Source organism: Oryctolagus cuniculus, chromosome 6 (assembly GCF_964237555.1).
Source record: "Oryctolagus cuniculus chromosome 6, mOryCun1.1, whole genome shotgun sequence".
Classification (NCBI taxonomy): Eukaryota; Metazoa; Chordata; class Mammalia; order Lagomorpha; family Leporidae; genus Oryctolagus; species Oryctolagus cuniculus.
The window spans coordinates 12,785,200-12,812,391 of NC_091437.1; the positions used below are offsets into that span (position 1 = coordinate 12,785,200).

The following is a 27,192-nucleotide window of genomic DNA, read 5'->3' on the forward strand; positions in this document are numbered from 1 at the left end:
TCGAGTACTTAGACAAAAATGGTAGTAGACTGCAACACAGGGCTAGCAAAATCCACCAGGCTGCAAGGGCTAAGGCTTGTTCCTGCGGGCAAAAATAAAACCAAACAGAAAGGCGTCGCTGGCTGAGGGGGCTCCGGTCTGCACAGGTCCAGATGCAGCAGCTCCACTTCCTATCAGATCTGGTGGTTTCATCAAACTTGAGTTCATGTCCGTTAATGGTTGCTGCGGATGGAAGGCTGGGAAGGCAACAGCACACCAAATCAGTCCCCGTGCCTCTAGCCCAGCGTCCCAGGAACTCTCTAAGCCACCAAACTAGTACTGAAACTGATTAATGAACCCTGACTGCTTAGAAATAAAACAAATGATTTAAGAATTATAGTTTCTGTATCCCATTATCAAACTCATTAAGTCATCTCAAACTGCTGAATTTTGGATGAATTTCTAAATTCCTAAGAATCTATTCATATACACTACCACCACCTCCCCCCAAAACACACATTTACCCATGATCCACAAATATTAAAATAACCAGACCAATACATTTGGACAGCAGAGTTCAACGTAATTATTCTAACATTTCTTTCGTTTGTTTTGTTAACTGTCACATTGCCTTGGGATATTTTTAAACATTTTTATTGCGTTTTCACTCTCACTGAAGTAAAGGAAATTAAAGTATTAAAAATATATTTGCAGATGGTCTAGAACCTTCGGTGGGAAGGAGGCATCCTTGTCAGGCCAGCTCCCCCCGGTCAGCTGGACGTGCGTGGGTTCTGCAGAGCCTCAGAGAAGTGACAGTGGCCAGATTTCTTGTGACAGTTGTGGGGAAGATTTCAATTATGAGATTGTATTTCCTGCCCCATCCCACTCCGAAGGCAGACCGTTATCTCCTTTTGGAAATCATCCCATTTGTGAGTTTTATGACTAAGGTCGGCTGACTACAGCTTTGAATGTATTCTTTGGCGTGCTGTGTGGCGACCCCAGCACTGCTATTTTATTTCTGCCCTGGCCATTTTAATGTGTTTATAGGATCACGTTGGCTGAGAACCACAGTGAGATACGCAAATTATTCACTATGTAGACTATTTTACAAACCGGATAGCAAGAGGCCAGCGGTGTTTCCAACTATTGTTCTTTTTCTTTTCTTTTGTAAAAAGAATAAAAATGTAAAAAGAAAGAAAATGCAAAAAGAAAAAAATTACAGACAGTATTTAAACAGCCACTCCATCTAAAATGTTGCCCTATGTTTTAGTGACTGAATTTTGGAGGCTTTTAGCCATAATTTTGCTTTTTAATTTTAATCCTCTTTTTGGAGAAGGGAGCAAGAGGCTGGAGATGTTATTTGGAGTTTTTACAAAGCCTGTTCTTATTCCTAGAAAAAGGGTGAATGCTGCTGATTTTATTTATGCTGAACTGGAGCAGAAGAGCGCGTAGTAAAGCCGTGCGTCCCACATTGTTGTTGGTGGCCTCGCTGTGTGCTCACGTGTCTGCCAGCTCTGTGGGCCTGGCAGCGGGGGGCACCGTGATTCACAGGGTGGTTTGGCGGCCGAAGCCCACCCCTGGCAGGCAAGCTCCCCAGGGACGCCCCTCCCTAACTCCATAACCCTGTGCAAGGCTGGTCTCCAAGCGTTGCCTGTTTCCTGTCTGGGAGTGGGGGTGGGGATGCTTGTGAGGAGGTAGTGAGATAATATACGATACGTGCTTGGAACCAGCACTGGCATGAGCTAAGCACGGGGGACATGTTGGCTGAATTTCTCAGAGTGCCTGTTTCTGTGCCCCTGGTGCATTTTCTGTGCATGGTGGGGAGTAGATGCCTGAGTTACAGAGTTGAGAACCCTGGGATTGGGGTCCCGTCTGCTTCTCATTTACTCCTAGGTGACTGTGCCAATCACTCTTGGAGTCCGGGGACCCTAAAGTCTGGAGTTGAGAGGCCTGAAGTCACCCTGGCAAGTTCTGGAAGCAAACCAAGAGGTCCCTAGCGCAGAGCTGGTCTCAGAAGCCAGCAGTGCAGGGTTGCTTTTCCCAGAGTGTGAGGCACGTCGGTGCGTTCACAGTAATCTTAGCTGATATGCAGACACGTGTTTTTAAAAAGCAGCTGCAACTTCACAGGCCCTAGTGCTTGAGATGAGGCTAAGTACTGTGATGAACTAAGTACTACTATGAACAAACTGACCTGAAGCCGCTTTACAAAGAATATACAGCACTTGGGGATCCCAGTGGTGTTAAGATACCGCAGGAAGCACACATGCCCACGCTGAGGTTTGGGGATTCCCGCCTACTCCAGGTCCACCCCGCAGCCTTCCAGGTGGGCAGGGGCCCCGGCCAAGAGCACCTGACAGCACACATGCAAGGTTTTTTTTTTTTTTTCTTTCATAATTTTGTACTCAAAGACAGGAACCTTTTTAGGCCTGAGTTGTTCCTATTTTAGTAACTTTTCTCAGATAAGCACCTGAGTGAATATTGGGTCCCCACGTGACTGTCTGGCCGGGTCCAGCATGGCAGGTCCCGCATGCGCTGTGAGTGTGGTTCAGCAGGTGGCATCCTGTCCCGGAATCCTAAGTGCAGAGGCGGCCATGGTTGCCGGCAGCGGTGCCAAGCGGAGGGAAGTGTGAGATGCACTTTAGGAGGGAGAGGCAGATACGGAAGGCAAAACTTCGGGAATGGCCCTGATAGTGGGCTATCTTATCACCCGCAGGGCAGCACTTACCCACGGGCCCTCTGGGAGACCCTTCCGCCTTTCCCTCTCTCCTCCTTATCTGTGCGCACACACAGGTAGGGCCTGTTTCACACTGCAGCCTGGTTTTTAATGTTCCAGAGAATGTGAACTTGCTTTACTGAGGGATCCTTTGGGGTTTGGAGAAGTCGAATGTTTCAAGAAAAAACTAGGAGTGGGTATGTGGCACAGAGGTTAAGTCGCCCCCCAAAACACCCATACCCCGTCTAAGAGTGCCTGAGTTCAAGTCCCAGCCTCGTTCTCAACTCCAGCTTCCTGCTCATGAACACCCTGGGGGGCAGCAGGTGATGGCCCAAGCATTGGGTCCCTGCCACCCACATGGGACACCCCAATTGTGTCCTGGGGCTCTTGATATCAGTCTGGCCCAGCCCTGGCTGTTGCAGACCTTTGGGGAGTGAACCAGCAGGTGGAAGATTCTCTCTCTCTCTCTGCCTTGCAAATAAAATTAAAATCTATTTGTAAAGTTTGTTTTTCTAAACAAGAAAAACTAATGAAATTTTTTGTCAGGGAAACTTCTTTATCTCTTTTGTAAATCCAGCTTTTTCTATATCTCATGTTCTAATGGCAAAGCAGACATCATAGGAGAAGTTCAGCGCTTGGGCATAGATGACACCATATGGTTGCCTGAGTCTCAGTTGTTGGCGCTGTTTGCTGTTTGTTTTTGAAGGCCCAGAAGGCAGCCGTGGAGAAGGCAGCCTGGCCCTTCCTGCTTCTCCCTGGTTAAACACCCGTCTCTCCACCCTCTCTGTAAAGTGTACTAGGTCATTCTTTAATGACTGGAAATTCTAACATTAAGTTTGTGTTTCTCTGCCAAGTAAGAAAAGGAAGAGCGATATTATCCCTCAGATGAAAAGTGTAACCTGGATAAAACGAAATTCCAAACCAGGAAGCCTCTTTTTGGGTAGTCTTTGCACTGACTTCAGAAAATACTCAGCTCATGATCTGCGTGTGGTTTCAGTGAGATTAGGTGAGTCAGATCTTGCCTTTGAGTTTTTTCCACTTGTGTGTGTGTGTATGTGCGCACACACTTGGCACTGCGAGCTCCAAGACAGGAGGAGATGGGTAGTGGGTGTGGTCCACGAGGTCTCTGCTTTACTGATGTGACTGCGAGCCGCTCCCTGGGCACACAGTCCCTCCTGCACTGTGTCCAGGCCATGCTCAACCCTGGGAACTTTATTTCTACAGCGTCACCGCACGCCTACTGTTCTGATCTCATTGACCCAACTAGGGCTTAACATTTTCTGATTTGGGGACCTTGGGCTTTCTACAGGTGCAGAGTCGAAGGGAATCAGAGATTCAAGAAGCAAGCTGAGGTTGAGCTACTCAGGAGTGGGGAGCTGGAGGAAGGGGCTGGTTGGTCTGGGAGGATGCCCTGGGAAAGGAAGTGAGTGTGGGAGATGGGAGGCGGCGAGAACTGCCCCGGTTACACTGAGCAGCAAGACAGTGAGACAGAGAGCTCTGTCACCTAGTTTCTATTACAGGTATCGCTGTAACTCTTCCATTTTATTTTAGTTATTGTTGCTCACCTCCCCTTTCCCTGGTTTACAGGTTAAGCTTGATCGTAGATTTGTGTGCACAGCTTCAGCGCTCTGCACACTAGGCATCCGTGGGAGACCTGGGTAGTTAGTCTTTCTCGTGGATGAAGAGCGGTACTGCTGTAAATGCTGTTGTGATTTGTGTGTGAAGAGGTGCTGGCAACATTGTAGTCCCCTTTTCAGATGGCGGGAAACCCTGCATCTGACTTCTTTTTCAGCCAAGAAGCTGTGTAGCTGGTAGTCAGAGTTTATACCAAACCATTCAGAGAACATTCTAAGCATGAATGCAGGCTCGTAGACTTGCTTGGTGGTATTTTAAGTATTGTGGCCTACAGAAAAATGGGTTAAATTCTAAGATATAATAACAACTTTAATCTGAAATTATCTGTGCTTGGCCAAATCAGCTTGCCTGTATTTTCTTTCACAAAACATTTGGTCTCAATTGTAGTTTTCTTTCTTAAAAAAAAAAGGTCAGAAAAAGTTCAAAAATGACATGATGGAATATATATTTGTTTGGAAAAATGATCTGTTATTTCCATGGCAGCTATATTAAATTTTTAGGGCTATGTGATATAGTTTTTATATTAATACCATCTTTGAAATTTATTTACATGAGGTAACAGCTCTGATGGTTACATTATATCCTTGAAAGCAAAAATGTGCAAACCAGCCAAGATTTATGCTGCTTCTCAGCAGGGCAAAATTATTCCATTTAAAGGGGGAAAAAGATATTTGTTGGGTTTTAATTATACCATTAGAATCTGACATGTATTTAATTTATTGCAAAAGAAATGCAAAGATGGCTTACAGGAAAGAAATCTCCTTATGTCGGAAAAAGCGGCACAGATCTTGGTAAGGCTGTATTTGTGCTTTCTGTTGAGGTCATTCCAGAAGTCTGAGAAATGGGTTTCCTGAGTGAGACAGAATCTTTGTGTTCAGTCTTTGCTGCGTGGAATTGTTAATGTGACTGCTCTTGCCTAGACAGTCTTGTAAATGGCTTACTAATCAAGAAAAGGCAAGTCATTAATTCTTCAATAAATTGTGGTGCTAGGCACTAACGTTTCAGAAGTCGGTCATGAGCCCATTCTTGCATCAAAGATGTCCCCCCTTTAAACTCAGCCTCAGCATGTAAGTTCACATTTTGCAAAAAAGGAGCTCAATTCTTTTTTAAAAAGATATTTATAAGAGTGTCAGTTGTTAAATCAACAACAGGAGTCACTGTGCACCTGATCCCCATGTAGGATCTCTGTCCTTAATGAGTTGTACTATGAGAATTAATGGTAAAACTAATCTTCAAACAGTACTTTACACTTTGTGTGTCTGTGTGGGTGCAAACTGTTGAAATCTTTACTTAGTATAGAGTTGATCTTCTATATATAAAGATAATTAAAAATGAATCTTAATGAAGAATGGGATGGAAGAGGGAGTAGGAGATGGGATGGTTTGGGGGTGAGATGGCAGGTGTGGGGGAAAGAATTGCTATAAACCAAAAGTTGTACCTATGAAATTTATGTTTATTAAATAAAAGCTTTCTATACAATATTTTATTTGTTTATCTGAGAGGTAGTTACAGACAGAGGAAGAGACAGGGAAAGGTCTTCCATCAGCTGGTTCACTGCCTAAATGGCTGCAATGGCCAGAGTTGGGCCCATCCAAAACCAGGAACCAGAGCTTCTTCCAGTCTCTCACGTGGGTGCAGGGGTCCAAGCCCTTGGGCCATCTGCTGCTGCTTTCCCAGGCCATAAGCAGAGAGCTGGATCAGAAATAGAGCAACCAGGACATGAACTGGTGCCCGTATGGGATGCCAGTGCCGCAGGCAGAGGCTTAGCCTATTACACCACAGCGCCAGCCCCTCAAGTACTTCTAAAGATCGATCCTGGGAGTTGTTATAAGGGTGCTTATAGACACTAACTGGATAAAGTATAAATTCTGTGAATTTTGTCGTGATGATACTGTAATTCCTTGGTTTTATAAACCCAATTTTGAGTAATTATGTCACAAGGTCAAAATTGTTCCATCAGAAAAATCTGTTGAATTCTGGTTGTTTTGTTGATATGGGAGTAGTGTCATTTTCATGCCCTTGAGAATATTATTTTAATTTAGAAGAAATACAGGGAGCTTCAGAAGTCTGTGGAAAGAAGGAAGGAAAAGGCAATGTGAGTGTTCATGAGTTTTTTGAGGACCTCTCAGGTGTTGGGATCTGAGGACGGAAACTTGGGATGGCTAGGAAATCTATTTTCCAGTTTAAATGTGCCTCAATGAACATTTAAAGTATCATTTAGCATCTTGGCATTTGTAATTTTAATTTGCTGTACAAGTAAAGATGATCATCCTGAGGTTTTTCAGAATTTGTTGCGATTTGTGAAGGGCAGTTTCGGTATTTACAACAACAGGGTTCACTTCTTGTTCTGGGTCTTCCTGGGCTGTGGGTCAGGCTGGGCGCTCACCCTTCTGAGCCGTATTTCTCTTAATCCTCCTGCACCCTCTGTACAGAGAGTCCCACATTCTCTGTCGTATTTCTCTTAATCCTCCTGCACCCTCTGTACAGAGAGTCCCACATTCTCTGTCGTTTCCTTCTATACTTTGTTTTTCCTGCTTTTTTTTTTTTTTACCTAAAATACTGACAAAGAGGGAAATTTGTTTTAGAAAGGAAATAAAGCCCCCCAGTGAAAAACATGCCCGTGGTGCTGTGTACGGAGCGCTCGCTGCGTCAGGTCAGGCGTTGGCGTGATCTCCTGTCATCCGCCCAGAAGCCTTTGAAGTGGAGTCTGAGATCTTCATCTCCCAAGGGAGTTAATGCTTTGCCCAGCATGACTCAGCTCATAATTGCAAACTCAAGGCCACTCGTCCACTCTGCGGCCGCACCTCCTTTGTATTTAAATCCAAGTGCATGGGTTTCCTGGCTGTGTCACTTTCAGTTACATGGAATTTTAAAACGTATAACTTTTTAGAAGTTATTCCTGAGTGAGTTGTACTCTGCAGATTGGAAGGCACACATTATAATTAAATTTGCGTAGTGTATTTCTTAGGGTTATATTGTCTCTCCCTCATTGGGCAGTAAAATATTTTTGTATACTGGATTCCATTATGATTTTTATCCTTCAGAGTTCCAGCAGTTGTGTAGTCACAGTTAAGTCACATTTACACACTCACGGACTGTGGGGTCACGTGTGTTGGGCTGGGGATCCCGAGGTCATCTCATGGGGTGTCCACACTTCTCAGACTCAGGTCAAGTGACCACCGGGTCGCAAAGTAAGTGCTTCCGAAGTCAGAGAACCCAGGGTTCACAGTTTGCAGCAGATCTGCCTTCTAATTACCTGGGAAATACAAGGACATAAGCCAGATACACGGAGCCTTAATTTATAAAAACTTTACAGCTGACAAAGCAAGTGGTCCTTGTTAGGGTGGGCTGATTGAATGTGGTTATGTTTTCTTACTAGCAGGAAAAAACAGTGGTGTTAGGGGTTTGATCGCCTGACTACACTGAGCCATAGGTGTTGCTGACTGTTCCTGAGGCTAAATGCTGAGGCCAGCCGGGTGTAGTCTGGCCCACTCGCATGGTTTCTGACCTAAAAATAGCTGTCTTAGGAAATAAACCAGCCAAAGGGCTCTCTTCCAGTTTGCATTTCTAGTGGTCCTGGAAATGTGGCCAGAGGCTGCATCAAAACCAGTCCATCAGAGTGCAGTTAATGAAATACACGTCGTGGATGAGAGGACAGTCAGGGGAGCAGAGGAAGCCCCGTGGCTCCCGGTCCCGGAGGGAGGAAGTGAGGGTGAAATCGGGTTCTTCAGAGACCGAGGGGACCTGCTGCCCTGAGAAGACCCTTCTGGGAAGGAATGAAACACCCCAGAACGCTGCCACCCCCGGGTGATCTCATTTCCGTTTCTCCATTCAACACTCTCCTTTTGTTCAAAGGTGTGGGGTTTGGCAGTAGGGGTGTGTGTGTGTGTGTGTGTGAGAGAGAGAGAGAGAGAGAGAGAGGGAGGGAGAGAGGGAGAGAGGAAGAGAGGGAGAGAGGGAGAGAGGGAGAGAGGGAGGGAGAGAGGGAGAGAGGGAGAGAGGGAGAGAGGGAGAGAGGGAGAGAGGGAGGGAGAGAGGGAGAGGGAGAGAGGGAGAGAGGTGGGGAGAGGAATCTAGTACCATGGAACCTTCTCCCCAGAAGCTTACTTATGGGCATGCACTGGGCCCTTGCCTGCTACCTTGGTGTGGACCCCAAAGTAGGGAATTCTATTGCAGTCTTCGTGTTCAGCTACAGGTGCTTCTCATGGACAGCAGGAAACCCCAAGTCCAGGTCACAGCAAGCTGGGGGTTAAGGTGAGTGCTGTTGATCAAAGGTTGGCACACTTTGTGACCCAGATGTGTGACCCAAACATCTGGGTCACTGGTCTCCCGGTTACATTGCTGCGCATGGCACATTACACACAAGGCCGTCTCCCTGTGGGAGATCAGGGTGTCCCAGTGCCGGCGGCCGCACACTTGCCAATGCTGGGCCTGGCTGTGTGAAAGAGGCTTTATTAGCCAGACGCGCCAGGGCTTTGCAGAAGCCTGGGCCACTTGTGCGCTTTGAAGTTCTTGATGTATTGAAAAATGAAAAAATGCCAAGACAGGGTTACAAAAACAGTGGGATACTTTAAATGTTTACCTGTAACAACTTAATGCTGCTAGCACCAGAAACATATAATTGTGCTATTCATAAGTTAATTCCAGGATTCATAAAAATGTTCATTTATGGCTTACTACAGGCAGTGTGGTCCGGTCCCATGCCCCAGATTGAGAATGTGAGAAGAAGGTCTTGTTCTTCCAATCCTGGGTGTCTGTCTCCGGGACAGCCTGTGTAACCTCGTCTGCCAACAACTTCACAGGCGTGCATTTGAGGCTGTTTGTGAAGATGGGGCTGAATGGCTGGGCTGGCCCCCGCCCTGGGGACCTGCTAGCCTCACCTTCGTCATGAGCTCCTGCCTTTCCTAGGAAGTCTGAGTTCCAGTCCGGTGGCTACAGCAGGTCAGCTGCCCTCCCTGGGTCTCCTGCGAGAGAAAGGGCCCAGCGATGGTCATTGGTTCTACTGACGGTGATGCAAGCCCTGACTGTGGTACTTCAAGTTCCTTTAAAATATCGTTGCTCCCTTTCACGCGTCCCTTAGAGATAAAGCTCACCATGCAAATGTGCTGTTCAGGAACAACACCTTGACCTACAACCATGAGGGTAAATCTCAGCTCCCAGACTCCTTATGAGAGTGGGCACTGGATCCAGAGCAGAGGCAGGAGCGTGATAAGATTGGAAAAGAGTCACTGATGGGGAGGATGGGCTGGTGATGGTAGCTCTCAGCGTGGGAGAGTTTGGAGCTCACGATGGGATGAGGCACAGCATCTGGAGAGAGGCAGGTGCACACGGGCTCCAGGTGGCCTCTGGAGTCTCTGTCTAGCTGCTCTCCTGCATCCTCAACCCTGCAGAGACTGCCAGGCATTTTTTTAAACAGCATTCATTTTACTCAACGAGGCAAGGAACCCATTTAAAAGCAACAGTGCATCTCTTAAAAAAGTAGGACGGTCAACTTGATCCAGTCGTGTTCACTCACCCAGAACCGTCTCTGTCCTTACAGCTTCCATACCTAGAAAGCTGTCCATTCTTTCACATATATCCACCCAGTCACCCAGCCAGCCAACCAATCACCAGGCATTTTCTGAACACCAGGCACAAGCACTGTGTTTATCACTAGGAATACTATGGCAAACAAGATAGATTTTTTTCTTTGTTCTCGTTGAGGTTCTCATTTGGCAGATTTTAATTGAATATTTCTTAAATGCTGCCATCATAATTTAGTAACTAGCTTTGACTCTAGTCCTGAGGCCCTTTAGGCAAAGCTGAAGTGGATTACCCATCCCCCACACCCAGGAACCTGATTCTGGAAACAGGTGTCCAAAAGTCAGATGGGAAAACCTACAGACTGTGGTGCCAAAGTGAATGCCTTAGGATTTTTTCATGCTTTTGTCTCCTATTGCATTGTGAGTTACTTGAGGGGGCACAGGAGTTGGAATTCTAATGCCCACACCAAGCCCAGTAGCTGGCACCTAGGAGCTGCTTACTAAATATTTGTTGAAGGAATGCTACTTACGAGATCAGAGGTCTAAATCTGAGACTAACCATTGCTGCTGTCACCGTCCTTCCTTGGTGCCTCATCTCCTGGATCTTGATGGGGAACAGACCTGTGGCAAACAAGTCTGTTTGTTCAGTCCTTCAAGAAAGGTGGTTTGGAGATGGCGAAGTCGGTGGCTGGTGTTGTGTTGTAGTGGCTAAAGCTATTGCCTGTGATGTTCGCATCCCATAGGCGTGCTGGTTCTTGTCTTGGCTGCTCCATTTCCTGTCCAGCTCACTGCTGATGCTGGGAAAATGAGCAGAAGATGGCCCAAGTGCTTGGGCCCCTGCCACTCACGTGGGAGACCTGGACAAAGCTCCTGACTCTTGCCTTGTGGCTCGCCCATCCCTGGTGGCTGTGGCCATCTGGGGAGTGAGCCAGTGGATGGAAGCTCTTTCTATCTCTCGGTCTCTCCCTCTCTCTCTGTAACTCTGACTTTCAAAGTAAATAAATAAATCTTAAAAAAAAAAAAAAAAAAACAAAAAAACAAAAAAATAGTGATGCCAGAGCCTGTGCCATCCCACTCCCATGTCTCTTCCTTTCCTGCTCAGGAATAAACCTGGGATTGTCTGGGTTTTTCCTGTCGGCAGCTGTTGGGTTGACGGTAGCCTCACGGGACTGCAGCTTGGGGCCATGCTTGATGTAGGCCAGTTGTGGCTCTCATACTCTGACTTCCCTGACTGCCTGAACCTCAGAGCTGGCTGTGTCTCTGCCATTGTCCCGTGTAGGATGCCACAAATTAGGAATTGAGCTTATAGTCAGTCCTGTCCCAGCTCGGCTGAGGGAATGATCTGAAAATATGTTTTCTGTCCTCGACAGATGGTCACTTTCTCCTTAATAAAGTATGTCTGACAATCACTCTTTACTGCTGTGGTTGGGAAAAGAATGTTGTAGACCTGGGGAAACATAATAAAGACTGATGTATTTCAGTGAAGAAATAAAGCTGTAGACTACTCTGAAAAGAAGTAAAACCCTGGAGGCCAGCGCTGTGGCTCACTTGGTTAATCCTCCGCCTGTGGCACTGGCATCGCATATGGGCACTGGGTTCTAGTCCCGGTTGCTCCTCTTCCAGTCCAGCTCTCTGCTGTGGCCCGGGAAGGCAGTGGAGGATGGCCCAAGTGCTTGGGCGAGGAAGAAGCACCTGGCTCCTGGTTTCGAATCAGCATAGCTCTGGCCGTAGTGGCCATTTGGGGAGTAAACCAACAGAAGGAAGACCTTTTTCTCCGTCTCTCTTCCCTCACTGTCTAACTCTATCTGTCAAAAAAAAAAAAAAAAAAAAAAGAAGAAGAAGAAGTAAAACCCTAGAAAACTGTGACTTCATTGGGACAAACATCCTGCATCTTCAAAAAGTTCTTGATTCACAAAAACGCTGAGCTGTAGGGCATGGGCTGTGTGTGTTGCATACACTTAAGCAGAGGTTATCTCGGAGGTGTCAGGGACATTCCAGTTGGAAACATTCCCTACTGAGCGCCTTCTAAGAGTCTGGCAAGATGGCCCTCTGACAGTGCTGTGTGCCCCTAGGCTGTGGTCCAAGCTGCCTCTTGGAAATTGCGTTCTTTAGTAGCGATTACATTGCAATGAGGTCTGTGTAGTGCTGTACCCTCTTGCATATAGACACCCCAAATCCCCACCACAACGGAAGGAGAAACTCCATCGGATATGTCACACGAGCCGTGTGCGTCGCAGTGTGGGCGTTCACTTTCCTGGGCTACTCCACACTGCTCGTGTGTGCAATCATTTGTATGGTTTTGTAGGTCATCTGCACATCCCGTCAGTTCACATGGGTATTATTTCTAGGATCAGTTTAACAAAATGATGGTTCCCTTTCCTGTTTGCTGGAACACTTAAGCTTTGTTTTCCCCAGTGGAGGAAGATGTGAGTTCAGATGTCTCTGTGGTTGATTTTCCGAGGTGGATAGTTTCTGACATGTAGCATGTTTTTGTTGTTGTTTATTTTACTCGAAATCTGCAGTCAAGGAGGGAGGGTGCTGGTTCCCATGTGCTGGTCACAGCCTGGGGTCAGGCGCCAGGCAGGCTCCTGATGCCAGGTGCTGAGCTCTGTGAGATGTTGCTTGCTGGCAAGAGAGAAAGGGAGAGTGAAGAGAGAGCAAGGCCAGGCGGGCCGGGAAGCTGGAAACCAGGCTGTGACTCAGTCGTCCCAGCGTTCGCCGACAGAAGTGCAGCAACAGTGAAAACTGCCCTTTGTCTCCAGGAACCTCCATTCAAGGCAGCAGTCCTGTGCCCCTGCCTGTGATACCGCACAATACCTGAAGACACAGTTTCCTTGATTACGCAGATCTAAATGTATACTCGAGATTCCATGAGATTTGTCTTCATTTGTGCAGCCCTCTCTCCATTGCATTTTTTAAAAATGTGGACTCAGTGTTCGTAGAATCCAAATTAATTTACTTGCAAATATAAGAGTGTACTCCAAACAGTTGGTAGAAAATGGAAATGAAAGGTAAGTTTATTTTGGTGCAAACATATTTAAAATTCATGCATCCTTCTTTCATAATATCATTTCCATAAACTTTTTGAAGACCTTTATGTGTAGAGGTTTCACTTTTTTTTTTTTTAATTTTGGCACCAGAATAAACTTACCTTTTAATTCATTTTCCAGGGATGTTTGAAGTCCCCTCCTGTTTCACAGAGATCAGAACATCTTGAGAGCTTTGTTAAAACTGAGTTTTCAGAAGCCTGGATTTAAGCAGTTTTTAGATGGGTGGGTGTGCACCAAGCAATTTTAGTTTAAGAAGGATGTAAATGCTAATACTTTAGAAATGAGAGAGGGAGGGAGGGAAGAGAGGGAGAGGAAGAGGGAGAGGGAGAGAGAGAAAAACAGAAGAAAAGAAATGAAGAAGAAAGAGCTGGCTCCTTGCAGACGTTTCTGAGGCTGTAGGGTTACTAGAACTTTCCTTTCGAGCTTTGTTGCTGCTGTGGGCACTGGAGACCATGGTGCACTGTGGAGAGTGGGCAGCCGGGCAGGGGAGGGACGATGGTGCTACTGGAGCAGGGCCCGTGGATGGCACCACGCCAGTGCCCTGAAAAATGGCAAACGTCTCACAGCTAGCAGCTGGGTGCAGGGAGATTTCTCTTCAATTTGGATGGGTAAAATTTTTTGCGCAGCGGGGCACTCTGAAAAGAGTACAACATCAAAGAGGGCGGGTCTCCCCGGTCAGACATCAGCGGCTCCAGGATGGAGGAAAATGAATGAAGTGTCGGGACTTTTCCAGCACACACGCTCCTGCCAAGTGAAAAGCACAGGGCTCCGTGGCTCGTCAGGATCAGAGTCCTGAGGGTGGTGGCTGCTTCTCTCAAGTCTTGCTCTGATCGGCAGATCGAGGAGGTCTGAAGACGACTCCAGACCTCACATCCCTGGTCCCCACCATCCTGCAGATAAGTGGGGTTCTCCCACACCCCACAGTTCTCAGGGGCTTGGGGGGACTTCTCAGAGCCACTTTGCCCCTCTGCAGACCCCCGGTGTGGCCGGAAGACTCACGTCCATTTTTGCACGTGGCCGGCTTGCCGATGATGACTTCAGAGTGCACTGTGTTGTTTTACAGTTCATTGGCAGTTTTCAACTGTTTTTCTGATCACTGTATTTCAGCCTTGACTTATATGTTAGTAGTATCTGCTAACTCAACATAAACCCCTAATGATTTTCTAATATTTCTGGAACTTGATGAATGTGAATTGACAAAGTACAGTATACAGTTTTATATCAGCATTACTGAAAATACAGCAACCGTGTGGATCGCCATTACTCACTTATTTTATGGGGCGATTGTGACCTGACCTTTTGTCGTCTCATTCTGGAATCTCAGACATTGCGAATATTCCGCAGCAGAGTGAGAGGAGAGGGTTTTCTTAGTGCCAGCAGTGAAACACAAGAATTCCAGTGGGAAGATGACGGAGACATCATCAAGATGAAAAACCTATATGCACCCTCTATGTGGGAAACACTGGAGACGATAATAAAGGCACGCTAGCTGGCATTGGCTTTACTGAGCAAACAGTCGTTGTGAAACATGTATCTTCATCCACAGACTTGCCTTTTTATTATTTGTAACGTTTCTGGTCATTGCAGCACACTGCCCGTGGAAGGGGAGACTTTATAGAGAACCGTGGACTTGTGTCTTCATCCACGCGTGGGTGTTCGCTCTGTAAATCTTCCCAACAGATCAAGTCATTCTTGCTGAGTTGACATCTGCTCTCAAGAGCAGGAATTTGTTCCATAGATGACATTGTTACGAACGTGCTGGGGACTCTCACGCACAGAGTTCCAGGTGCTTTTAAAGGAAGCGCTCTGCTCTTTCTCTCTGATAGGACAAAAGGCATGCGAAGAAGAACGCTAGGAGTCGTGGCTCCTGGCTCAGCCCGTGGCTTCGGCCTCCCTCCCTGCTCAGTCCCAGGCATCAGACGCCTCGTGGTGTGAGTGACCTGGCTGGCGACTGCTGCTCCTTTTCACGTGGAGGTGAAGGCAGAAGCTTTCATTGTGTTGGAGGTGCTACTCTGGGGTCTGTCGTCTCAAGCCTTGGGTTAAAAACCAGGCAGTTTGGACGCTGGGGGTCTGAGGCTCCAGGCTGCCCCAGCCAGTGCCCCTGCTCCTTGTCGGGTTCATCTGATTGCACAGTTTCCTACCCCTAATACGTTGCATGTTCACGCGGAAGCCAGGTGCTTGACATCGGGGCTTCCTGTGGCCTAACGTGGTGGTGACTTCGCAGGTGAAACACTCCTACATGGTAGGTGGTGCTGAGTGAGGGGCTCCTGGGGTCCCCAGGCGGCAACTGAGCACTTGTGATAAATGCCTGTTGGTCTCAGCATGTTCAGGAATGTTCTTAAGGCTGTGGTGGGTGCTTGCATCGTTTGATGACAAGGGACACTGCATTAACCTGGAACTGATTCAATTTAGGAAATGGAAAATGTAGGGCTGGAGAAATGATTCTTGTTTTCTGTTCAGTATTTACATTCAAACAGCAGTTTTTTTTTTAAATATTTTAATAAGCTTTTCTTTTTGGAAAATTGTTTTTATTTTCACTTTACTTGAAATAGAGGAAGACAGATACACAGGTATACACACACACATACACACGCGTACACACACACAGAACTTCCATCCACTGGTTCTTTCCCCAAATGCCTGTAACAGTCAGTGCAGGGCCAGACAGAAACCAGGAGCCTTGAACTCAATCAAGATCTCCAGTACGAATGGCAGGAACCCAAATGCTTGACCCCATCACCTGCTGCCTCCCAGGGTGCACGTTACTAGGAAGCTGTATCTGAAGTGGAGCTTAGACTTGGACCAGGCGCTCCAGTATGGGATGCAGGTGTCCCGAGCCATGTCTTCATTGCTGAGCCAAGCACTCGCTGCTGGTGTTATTTTTAAAATAGTCTCAGAGGTAGAAATATAAAATACAACAACTGGTTTTCTCATGCGCTCCCTTGATATCGGGTCAGAACTTTGTCTTCTCTCTCTTCCTCTTTCAACAAATGTGGATTTCCTGAAATGTTCAAAACCCTGTGTAAGGTGTGTGGGTAAGTTTTTAAAATGATTAAGATGCATTCCTGCCCTCAGTAAGCTTGTGGTCTGCTCTGGCCACCTGAGCAGTAACGTTTTTGCCTTTGCCACACATATGTGAGATCTTCAGAAAGTTCACAAAGATCATATTATGGAGTAACTGCATGGATTACAAAATATTTTTTTGTAGCAAAATGTTCTTTCAGTGTTATTTTTTCACGAACATTTTGAAGTATGCAATATTTTGTTGTGGCCGGTGTCCACAAGCAGGCAATTAGATCATGCCTGGACTGACATTTCTCATCCTCTAGTGGCACTGGCATAAGGGTGGCTGACACTCTCCAAGCCCTTGCTGGGTGCCCGGTGTCATTTCTTATCCTTTACCTTAACTTTCTCATTTGATCTTTCATAATAGTGCTTGGAGGTGGGGACCATCCTTAACACCGTTTTTTTTTTCCCCCCGAGAAAATCTCAGCTTCCTCAAGAGTTTAAATTAAAAAAAAAATTCAAATAATGCCTCAAAGTCACATCAGCTGTAACTCACATGCGTTGGAACTGCTACCTGCATGTGTCCCATAACTGGAGTGGCTCATGTTGTGTGTTGTCACGGGTGCTGCCTTGGGAAGTCTCCTCCAGGGACCACAGTACTACAAGGAAGATCTTTTCTTTTTTAATTACTTAATTAGAAAGTCAGAGTTACACACAGAGAGAAGGAGAGGCAGAGAGAGAGAGAGAGAGAGAGAGGTCTTCTATTTGCTGGTTCACTCCCCAGTTTGGCCACAATGACCAGAGCTATGCTGATCCAAAGCCAGGAGCCAGGAGCTTCTTCCAGGTCTCCCACATGGGTGCAGCAGCCCAAGGGCTTGGGCCATCTTCTGCTTTCCCAGGCCATAGCAGAGAGCTGGATTGGAAGTGGAGCAGCCGGGACTTGAACCAGCGCCCATATGGGATGCTGGTACTGCAGGCAGTGGCTTTACCTGCTATGCCACAGCACTGGCCCCCAGAAGATCTTTTCTTTAGCAAGAAAAGTATTCTGGTTGCTAACTTTTCGTAGTTGGGAGACTCCAGAACCGCTCCTGTGAGTCTCTGGTCATGGAGCTCTCTAGGGGCTGTAGGATGCTGCGCCCCCATCTCCCAACACCGAGAGGAGTCTCACAGTAGAACATGTTTCTCCTGCTTGGGACCCAGAATGTTTTTCAGTGGAGTTTTGCAAATGACTACTACATTTGACTCTTGAAAACCTAAGCCTTGCCTGAATTTAACAGAAAGCTGAGGCTGCATGAAACGCTGCGTGGAGATGGGGAGAGGAGATGTCAGGAATTGTCTCCTGTCTGCCCCCATGGACACCATGTGCTGGGAAGTATTGAAACCATGCAGAAGCCACAGGACCAAGCAGCAGAACTCGAACCCACAGCCTCTGCTGGGTCCTTTCTCTGATAATTCTTTGTTGCATTCCATCATCACAGGGTATTCACCTTTGCATTTCACAGAGTTGGAAGAGTTTGGCTTCAAACAGGATGGAATTTTTTTTTTTTTAATCCTACTTGTTAGTACTTAGAATCAAGGTTTCATTGCCTTTCATGGGGATTTCATCTCAAGCTTTGAATAAGAGCCAAGATGTTTAAGCTGCTGTAGTATTATTGCGAGAATTCATTCTTGGTCCTCCTAGGTGCTGGGCCCTGTGTTAGATGTTTGGGTAAAAAATGGGCTCTCTCACCTCAGCCGCTGGGTGAGCACTGATAGAGGCTGGCGTGTGGACACGCAACGCTAGGCCGGTGTTCAGGGCCTTGGCTCAGGCTGTGCCTCAGTTGGGGACAGAGGAGAGGGAGTGGGACAAGTCTGCACCTTGTAAGCTGGATAATCCATGTTATACAAAACCATTACACCTTCCTTCCTTCCCTGCTGTGCCAAACGACAGGGACCCAGGATCTGGGAGGAACAGGTGCATTTATGGTTTGTGAGTTGGGCTTAAAGTCCTTGGCTCAGAGACCCTGGTGCACAGGGAGAGAGGGCTGATGGAGGGCGTGGGATGAGGCCTGGTTCTCTCACGGATTACAAGTCTCTGCTAAGTCACTAACTTTTGGAGACTCCGTTTCCTTATGTATAATGGACCAGGTCAGAACAGAGGGCCCTTTCAAGTCTGGCTTTCCTGGGCTCTAGACTGAGCCAAGGTCCTGGGCGCTCAGCAGGACTGGTGGCTGAAATCTGCATGGAGGCCTTCTCTAGGGCAGAAGTGCTCTGGCTGTGGGCTTTCACACAGCGTCCACCGGGACGGGGTGGCCCCCAGAACTGTCGCGGTCAGCAGTGGGGACCTGCGCATGCTGGTCACTGCTGTCACCAGCCCCTCATTCTTCAACATCTGTTTGATGTGGGGTGACATTTTAGACTTCTTTGAATTAAGAGGCATCCTTTGCTTAAAATGATCATTGAAAACCTTTCTTGGCAAAAAGCAAAAGGAACTTGGTTTTCTCTCCTTCGCTGGAAAACCACAGGACAGAACACTTGGATCTTGGTTAGATGGTGGTTCCTGGGCGCTGCAGGATGGAAGAAGGTTTGCAGTGTGTCTAGGCTCTCACTTCCAGTGGTTTTCTTTGAAAGTGTCCCCAGCTGTAGTGGACTGACGTTCAGTGGTGGCGATTGCTTTACAGATGTGGTTACAAATAGAAATGCTTACAGAGGCCAAGCAGATCAGTAAAGTCATGGAGTAAGCCCCATGTGGTACAGGAGGGAGTGGTGGAGACCACGGATAATTATAGTTCTCAACTGTATAGTTCTCAGTTATAGTACATAGGGAGCCATCATTTCTCTGGCTCACTGCCAGAGATCAGAGACCAGTTCAGGGAAGTTAGAAATCTAATTAGGTAAATTTTTTTTTTTTTTTTGACAGGCAGAGTGGACAGTGAGAGAGAGAGACAGAGAGAAAGGTCTTCCTTTTGCCGTTGGTTCACCCTCCAATGGCCACCACGGCTGGTGCGCTGTGGCCGGCACACTGTGCTAATCCGATGGCAGGAGCCAGGTGCCTCTCCCGGTCTCCCATGGGGTGCAGGGCCCAAGCACTTGGGCCATCCTCCACTGCACTCCCAGCAGAGAGCTGGCCTGGAAGAGGGGCAACTGGGACAGAATCTGGCACCCTGACCGGGACTAGAACCCCGTGTGCCGGTGCCGCTAGGCAGAGGATTAGCCTAGTGAGCCGCAGCGCCGGCTAATTAGGTAAAATTTTTAAAAGTTTCAATACACTGGAGCCAACCTTGGGGTGCAGTGGGCTCTGATCTACTACCATGTGTAGTGCTGGTGCTGGCGCCCTGTCAGAGCACTGGTTAAAGTCCTGGCTGTTCCACCTCGAATCCAGCTCCTTGCCAATGTGCCTGGGAAAGCAGTGGAAGATGGTCCAAGTAATTGGTCCCCTGCCACCTACATGGGAGACCTGGATGGAGTTCTAGACTCCTGGTTTCGGCCTGGTCCAGCTCTGGCTATTGCAGTCACTTGGGGAGTGGGCTGTCAGATGGAAGATCTCTCTTTGTCAGATACATTTAAAAAATTGATTTTAAAAAAATTGAATACATTTTAGAAAAATTAAACATTATGTAGGAAAATGAAAGCTGGCTTATTGTTTGGATTTAATCTGAAAGCCTGTAGTCAGCCATTCTTGCTTTAGAGAACCTGCTTAGGGCCACCAGGTTCCACAGACTCTTCCATGCAGAAGATGGTTTTCTGGCTGTCAGGTGCTTGTAGGCCTGGCTGTCCTCTCCGAGATGACTGGTGTCCGTGCGAGCTGGCTGTGCTCACAGATGACAAAGACTGGGACAAGCGGCTCCCAACAGTGGTAACTCCCAGCGCTCGTGTGTGCTTGACTGCTGCTCTCCGCAGAGAAAAAGTGAAAGCAGATTTCTGTTCTGGGAGTAGATCGCGGTGAGACTGCTTCTCGAGGTGGAGGGTGGCAGGGGAGAGCCTGGCACACGGTGGCGTTCCGTGGCTGCAGCCTGTGGTTCGTAAGGAGGGAGTGTTTGCGCGATCATTATTTCAACCGCATGGGTGATGTCCCAATAAACATTTTTGGATTGAAACTGTTCAAATCTCCTTCAAAAGTAAGTGTTAGCTCTCCCCCTTAGTTATCTTTCTAATCTCGTTGACTAAAAGAGAAAGTACAGACTGAAAGCGATGGTTTTAAAATAGCACCAACGATAATCACAAGAGAAGCCGGAGGCTGGCGGTGTGGTGACGTGGGTGACAGTGACTTCCCCCAGAGGACAGTGAGGTTCAGTTTTTAACCCTGGGGGGCAGAGTCAGAGTATCTGAGCAATGCATGCAAAATATGAAGCACGGAGGAAGAGAGGGCTAGGTTTTCTTTTCATTTATTTTTCTCTCTTTGATTTAAAAAATTCAGAAAAGCTCCAGATAAAGGGACAAATAGCTGCATACAAGGCACAGAAGAAGTGAATGAGTATCAGTATATAAACAATGAGTGTATAGTAGTCAGTGAATAAATGATATATATAACATGTATGTATAATTGAATAAGTGTATACATAATTGACAGGTTTAAATATAAATATAAATGTATACATAATTGAATAGTTTTTTGTAGGAATAATACTCATTTATATGCTTACTATATATATAAAACAATATGCACTACTATAAAATGTGCTAAAGTATTGATTTGTAATTTTAGCAAATAGCAGGCATCATAGTCAAATGATCTACAACTTGATTTTCTCAGTCACCATTAAGTTTATGACACTTACCTGTAACACCTGGATCTTAATACAAACAGGTCAAGTTTGTGAATTTGATATATTTCCACCATTTTATTGAATAGTAAGCCACAGCTTATTCATCTGACGATGGGTATTTCTGTTTTCCCTCCCTGTTTGCCGTTACTAACAAGGCTGCAGTGAGGGCCGTTGGACTTTTCTCCAGAAGTTTGTGGATCAGAGTTCAGTGGAGTGACTGCCTAGCAGTGCAGTTGCTGTCCAGAGGCTATCTCTGTTGTGGGCTTTATTGCTAAAAGGCTCACGGAGGTGCCTGTGCCACGTGACACTCCTGTCCCGCAATGCTGCCGCTAGCTCTCTAGAACAAATATGCCAAGTATGCTTTCTGCACTTGTGAGGATTCTCTCTGCAGAATTTAGCCTTTCCCTGTGAGTTTCTTTGCATGCATTTCCCTAACTCTCAAGGTTTGTTTGGCTTCCTTAGAAAGAAGGGAGCAAATATTCAAACACTGTTGTTTGGGTTCATTCAGAATCAAGTGCATGATTTTCGGCAAAATTTTGCTGTGTTCAATTGTCCTTTCAGATTGGATCCTCTTAATCTGTATTTAACTTGCCTTCCTTCTCACCATTTGAATGAATAAAATTTCTGACCTTTTCTGCATTTTTATAGGTCCTGAGGGGGTTGTCTAAACACTTTGTGCTAGATTTTCAATATTTTTCTGCTTATTTAAAGTCTTTTCAAAGGTAATAAAAACAAACTAACTCTTGCTCTTGGCATAAGTCCTTCTTAAATTCCGTAGGTTTTTTAGAACTATCAGGTATCTAACTTAAAACCTTGTTTTAGTGTCCCACAAACAGAGATGTTGCTGCAACCCCCAAGAACAACTTCCTGAACTTGACGTTGCTGCTGCAGACCCAAAGCTTTGAAGCAGTTCCCCAGCTGCAGTTACTCCTCTCCTGCCTGCCGGAGCAACCCCGTCAGCTACACACAGAGATTTTTTTTTTAAACAGGGCTCTTACATGGTAACAAAGTTAATCTAATAATGGAGAGTAATGATAGGGTACAAATTAGTATCCAAGGCTTTTCTAAGAAGTTGTCTTTGGTTATTGTGTAGCCCTCGCATTTGTGTATCCTATTTTTTCTGTTCTGTTTTCATCATACAAGAGGAATGAGCAGAAATAGGCATCGGCGCCTTTTGACCCATCACTTGATCTTTCAAGAAACACTGAGTTTAAATGTTAGCTTTTTTTTTTTTTTTTTAAGATTTATTTATTTGAAAGGCAGAGTTACACAGAGGAGGAGAGACAGACCTTCTATTTTGTGTTTCACTCCCCCAGTGGCTGCAACAGCTCTAGGGCTGGGCCAGATCAAAACCAGAAGCCAGGAGCTTCTTCCGGGTCTCCCATGTGGGTTCAGGGGCTCAAGCACTTGGGCCATCTTCCCCTGCTTTTTTCTAGGTGCATTAGTAGGGAGCTGGATTAGGAGTAGAGAAGTCAGGATTCCAACTGGCATCCATGTGAAATGCCAGCCCCTAGATGTTAGCTCTTAACAACACAGACCCAAAGGCCCTGAGCATTGTCTTGTACCAAATGCTAAAGCACTGTGTTTTGGCCACCGCACACTACCTTGGCTGGAGGTACAGGTATGAGGGCCCTGGAGGAGACTTTGTAAGTGCTGTAAAATACACTGATGCATGGATTTTTTTTTAAACACCAAAATGAACTTTTCATTCCTTTTTTTCCCACATATTTTGCATTCTTTTTTGAAATACCCTCCTGTGTATGACTTGACATTTACAACGTTTATGCAGTTTTTATTTATTTGTTTTTTGTTTTGGGGGAGATCAGGTGGAATGTGTATAATCAGATTTGTGGTTCTGGAAGATTGCTCTGGCTACTGATGGTCAGGTAGATTGGAGGGCCCTGGAGAGGCTGCAGGGAGATCAGGCAAGGGGCTGTCATCTCGTAGAGGTGAAAGGAAGCTCAGTGGATTTCCGTGGAGAGGGCGAGGCGGATGCACCTGAGAAGCCTCTGGGAGGTGCATCCAGCTGGATCTGGGCTCTGAGGGCTGAAGCCAAGAATGCACCAAGGTGGAGGGAGCTTCTTCAATGCTGGGCACCCAGTTGTGGGATTGAAGTGGGCGTCGGTGTCATTTGCTGTAGTAATATCAGTTACTGAAGCTGAAGCCGAGGAGGCCCACCCCTGTGACATGTGCCACACTGCGTGGCTTTTGGGAACACAAAAAGCCACCTGCTTCTCCTGAAGGTGAGCCACAGTCTACAGCAGGCAGGTGCAGAGTGTACATTTCCTTGTACAATGAGCTTAGGGACCTCCCTTACACTTAAGGGACCTCCTGCTTTGTTTAAGTGTTTGACAAGTTTGCATGGCTAGAATTGTTGGAAATGCGTCCTAGTGCTTCCACCAGCACTCGTGATGGAAGGTGGTTTGTGTGGGACAGGGATCTGGGTCATTACCATTTTTTACCCCATTAAAGATCACCAGTGGGGTTAAGGGAACCCAGTGATTTTGTTCAGTGTCATGTTGGCTGTCAACAATAAACAGGGATGTAACCAGCTTCCTAGAGACAGAAACGCAACAGAAGCCTAGTGTGATACCTGCAGTATGAGCTAACTACAGCATCGGTCTTGGGGTTGCTCAGGTAGTATGTAGATCCACCACGTGCAAAGTTACCATTCTCCACCATTATCCCAAAACTTGGACTTTAAAGAAGTTATTAATCTTTTTTTAAAAGATTTATTTATTTATTTGAAAGAATTACACACAGAGAGAGGAGAGGCAGAGAGAGAGGTCTTCCATCCGATGGCTCACTCCCCAATTGGTCACAACAGCCGGAACTGCGCCGATCTGAAGCCAGGAGCCAAGAGCCTCCTCCAGGTCCCCAAAGTGGGTGCAGGAGCCCAAGGACTTGGGCCATCCTCCACTGCTATCCCAGGCCACAGCAGAGAGCTGGGTCAGAAGAGGAGCAGCTGGGACTAGAACTGGCGCCCATGTGGGATGCCGGCACTGCAGGCCAGGGTGTTAACCCACTGCGCCACAGTGCCGGCCCAGAAATTATTAATCTTAACTATAACACAACCTGGGAATCTCTTCCTTCTTCTCAGGCTAAGTTAATTATCAGTTATGTTCTCTCTGCTGTCTGCTCAGTCCCAACTTCTGTGACAGTTGTCTTTATTAAATTAGTGCTTGTCTTTCTCTTGTGGGGGTTAGTGGGGATGGAGAGGAATGCATTCAAGAGAAGCAAAAACAATAGCAAAGCAAAGCCCCGACGGGTGATGGTAAAAAGACAGTGTCATTGCTAAGCCCCTGGCCCACAGCGGAACTGCACTGAGCTAATAAAAAGGTGCACTTGTGGAGCTGACTTTAGGGCCCATATGTAACTGGGGAGGTCTCTCTGTAAAGTTTAATCTCCCTGTCTGTTGAGAAAGGACAAGTAGGAAGTTTTCAGAGCAAGCATGGGAGATGGGGAACCCCCAGCAGCTACCAGCAGGAGCACCCCACTGCTGATTTCATTTGAGAAGGTGCAGTTGCCAGCGAGAACGGTACCTACAGGAGACTCGGCTGCTCCTTGCTTCCTGGGTGCCCCTTGGGCGGCTATGGCTATGTGAACTCCACTTCCCACCGCTCTTGCTACCACTCCCCCGAGGCGGCCTGGAGGTGGGGTGCTTTCTGGAAGGAAGTGCTGCCGGTGCCGGTGCCTTGTTTGCCTGGCTAGCTCCTCGCTTTGCGTGAGACTTTCTGCCCCTTGCTTATTCCCCCGAGGTGAAGTGGATTTCATTTCCTTGAATGCTGCCCTGGAAGACTGTGTGGAGTTGGCCTAAGGCAATGATTTTTTAGACCAACCTCAGTCAAGACTCTTCCTGTCCACAGCAAACAGCTATTTTTTCTTTGCCTTTTTGGAGTTCTCTCTCTCTCTTTCTCTTTCTCTTTCTCTTTTTCTCTTTCTCTTTCTCTTTCTCTTTCTCTTTCTCTTTCTCTTTCTTTCTTTTTTTTATGACCCTTGAGAGTTTCAGATCCTGACGACTGAAGTCCAACATCTTCTGTGAAGTGAAGGGTCATTTACTGCACCCGAATGAGAGTCTGTTTTGCTAGTTCTTTAAGCTCCGTCAGTCTCTGGCCTCTGCTAGATGTCACCCAGCTCGGTAGCCACACAGTGGCTGCTTTCCCATACCTCCTTGCGTGCTGGGGACTGGGGGCCTGTCACGGGTTGTTCCAGCCACGCCAATGTGGCTTTGCCTTTCAGCTTGCTTGCTTTATCCAGCAGCTCATCACTTAAGGCTAGCCTGTCAAAAATAGGCTGTGTGTTCTTTGGGAACTACGGTCACATCCTTGAGAGACCACAGACATGTTTAATTCAGGGAAGATTGGCTCGATAAGAAAAAGCGTGATCGACTTGCATCACCAGAAAATATTTCCCCCGTGGTTCCAGTTGGGTTTCTGCGAGCATCCATACGCGCCGGGCAACCCGAGGGCCATAAATCTGCACCGCCTACGCTCAAGACACCCAGGGAGGCCGGGAAATGATTGCTGATGATTCGTTCTAACTACTTGACCTTCTGACCTCTTCTCCAGATATATGATCAAGATGGGACACTTCAGCACTTTATTGATGGTGGGGAGCCTAGTAAGTCGAGCTGGATGAGGTATATCCGATGTGCAAGGCACTGCGGGGAGCAGAATCTAACAGTAGTTCAGTACAGGTAACGTATACCTTGATTTGCTGCTTCACACAGCCCTGGCCCCGGGGCTTGCATTTGCAAATTCAGGCTTGCTGCTACTGGTTGCCAACCTCCAGGGGAACCCCACAAGGACTGGCAGGAACTTTTCTTTCTTTCTTTCTTTCTTTTTTTGCTGGGTTAGGGAAACCTGAGTTCCTCCAGCAGTAGGTTCACGCGCACTCAGAACTAAAGGTGCTGGTGGAGGGCATCCATCACCCAGCGCAGGTGCTGAGGTCACGTCCTTGTCGCTGCCGTGGCCCGGGTGAGAGCAGCAGGGGCACACACACAGCAGAGGAGGAGTCAGAGAATCAGCGCCAGGTCCTCCCTGCTATGTCCCCGAGAGTTTTCCTTTGCACAAAGGCCTGGAAACCAGGAGTTCTCAGGGTTCCCCAGGCTGTTGTGCTCAGCAGTGATGATGAGCCAAGGTGACCTGTGCTGCTTGCTCAATGATGCCAGAGCGCTTGGGTCCAGAGCCTGGAGAACGTCCCGGCTTCCCGAGATGTCTGGGGAGAGGGTGCCCAGAGGGTGACAGAGGCGAGGCGGAGCCATCCGCAGTCCTCCCCAGGACTCCCATAAGGTGGGCTCTGGGGAGAGCTGAGAAGCCCCCCTGCACTGTCAGGTGCACCTGCTCCACCAGCCTGTCCACCGATGCCTAAAGAAGGCTGGAGCAGAGACGAGCGGGCAGAAACAAATCAAACAGGAAAAAAGCTCTACCGCTAAGCCGTCTTTTCTCAAAATCCCTCGAAAACATGTGCCATATAAATATATGAGCTCAATTATAAACAGCCGCGTTCCCTTTAGAATCAGAAGCAACTGTTTAGTTTTATTAGGCACCACAGACACATCAAAGCCCAGGGCCCTGGGCTCGGCAACTTGGAGTCCTGCCTGTGGCTATTTATTTTCTTTTCCCTTTTTTTTTTTTTTTTTTTTTTTAACTTTCTTCCCCTCGTAGGTTAAAGGCTGCTCGGATCTGGCTTGCTCTCTGAAGTTCTGAGCATGAAGTCTGAGCGCCCTGTGACTCACGGCCTGCGTTCCTCTGCAGTTTTCGTTCATTAAATCATGGTTCCAATGAAATGGTGCAAGACGGTGTTGGGTTCCACGGCTGTGTGCCGGCTTTCCTCACCTTTAGCACAGCTGTATTTGAGGCTGTCATGGAACCCCGAGCCAGAAAACCAGCAGAGAGATCAGGCTTGTCCGTGAAGGCGACAGATTGTCGTGGCTGGGGCTGTGAGGCACGCCCGGCCTGCTCGGGAGGCCGGTCTGCGTGTGGGAGGACAGTGCCCTCCCGGGCTGGTGGGCACAAGCCAGTCATCCGCTGCCCGTGAGGAGCAAGCGGGTTTTACAACGCCCCCTTCCCCACGGCCCTCCCGCCGCCAGCCCCGTCTCGCCGATCTGTTTTCGATTACGTCTGATGTTCATAAAACGAATGACAAAAACACAATTTTAAGAACTGGCATCCATCCCCAGTGAGCATGTCCAAAAGTAAGAAAATAGCAAAGTCGGGGACCGGGGAGCCAGCCTGATTTTTATTGTACATGGACGTCCCGTTCGCAGAGAGTCAGCTGGTTTGAATTCGCTCTGTTATGATTTGTAATATCTAAATGGAATTCTCTTCAAAGCGCCCTTGATTGATTGACCCTTAGCCGAACGTTTTGTTTTTATTTTGAGGCTGACAATAATGTTTGTTGGCATGTGCTCCACCTCTACTGCGTTGGGACGCCACGAAGCTATCCTTATGAGTCACCGAACCACAATACTAAATACATGTCAGCAAAGGAAATATTATTTGAAACGGGGAAAATCCCTTTGATGTGCTTCAACATGCAGA

General features: G+C 47.2%; 1 protein-coding gene across 4 annotated transcripts in view; it reads left to right on the forward strand.

Annotated features, from left to right (window-relative positions):
• The window catches only part of PRDM6 (PR/SET domain 6), a 100,031-nt gene that overhangs the window by 44,840 nt on the left and 27,999 nt on the right, over positions 1–27,192 (forward strand). For all 4 annotated transcript variants that reach the window (XM_051844144.2, XM_070075790.1, XM_051844143.2 and 1 more), the window contains one exon: positions 25,219–25,346. In XM_051844144.2, coding sequence (XP_051700104.2) covers positions 25,219–25,346 — 128 coding nt within the window. The remainder of the gene's footprint in view (positions 1–25,218; positions 25,347–27,192) is intronic.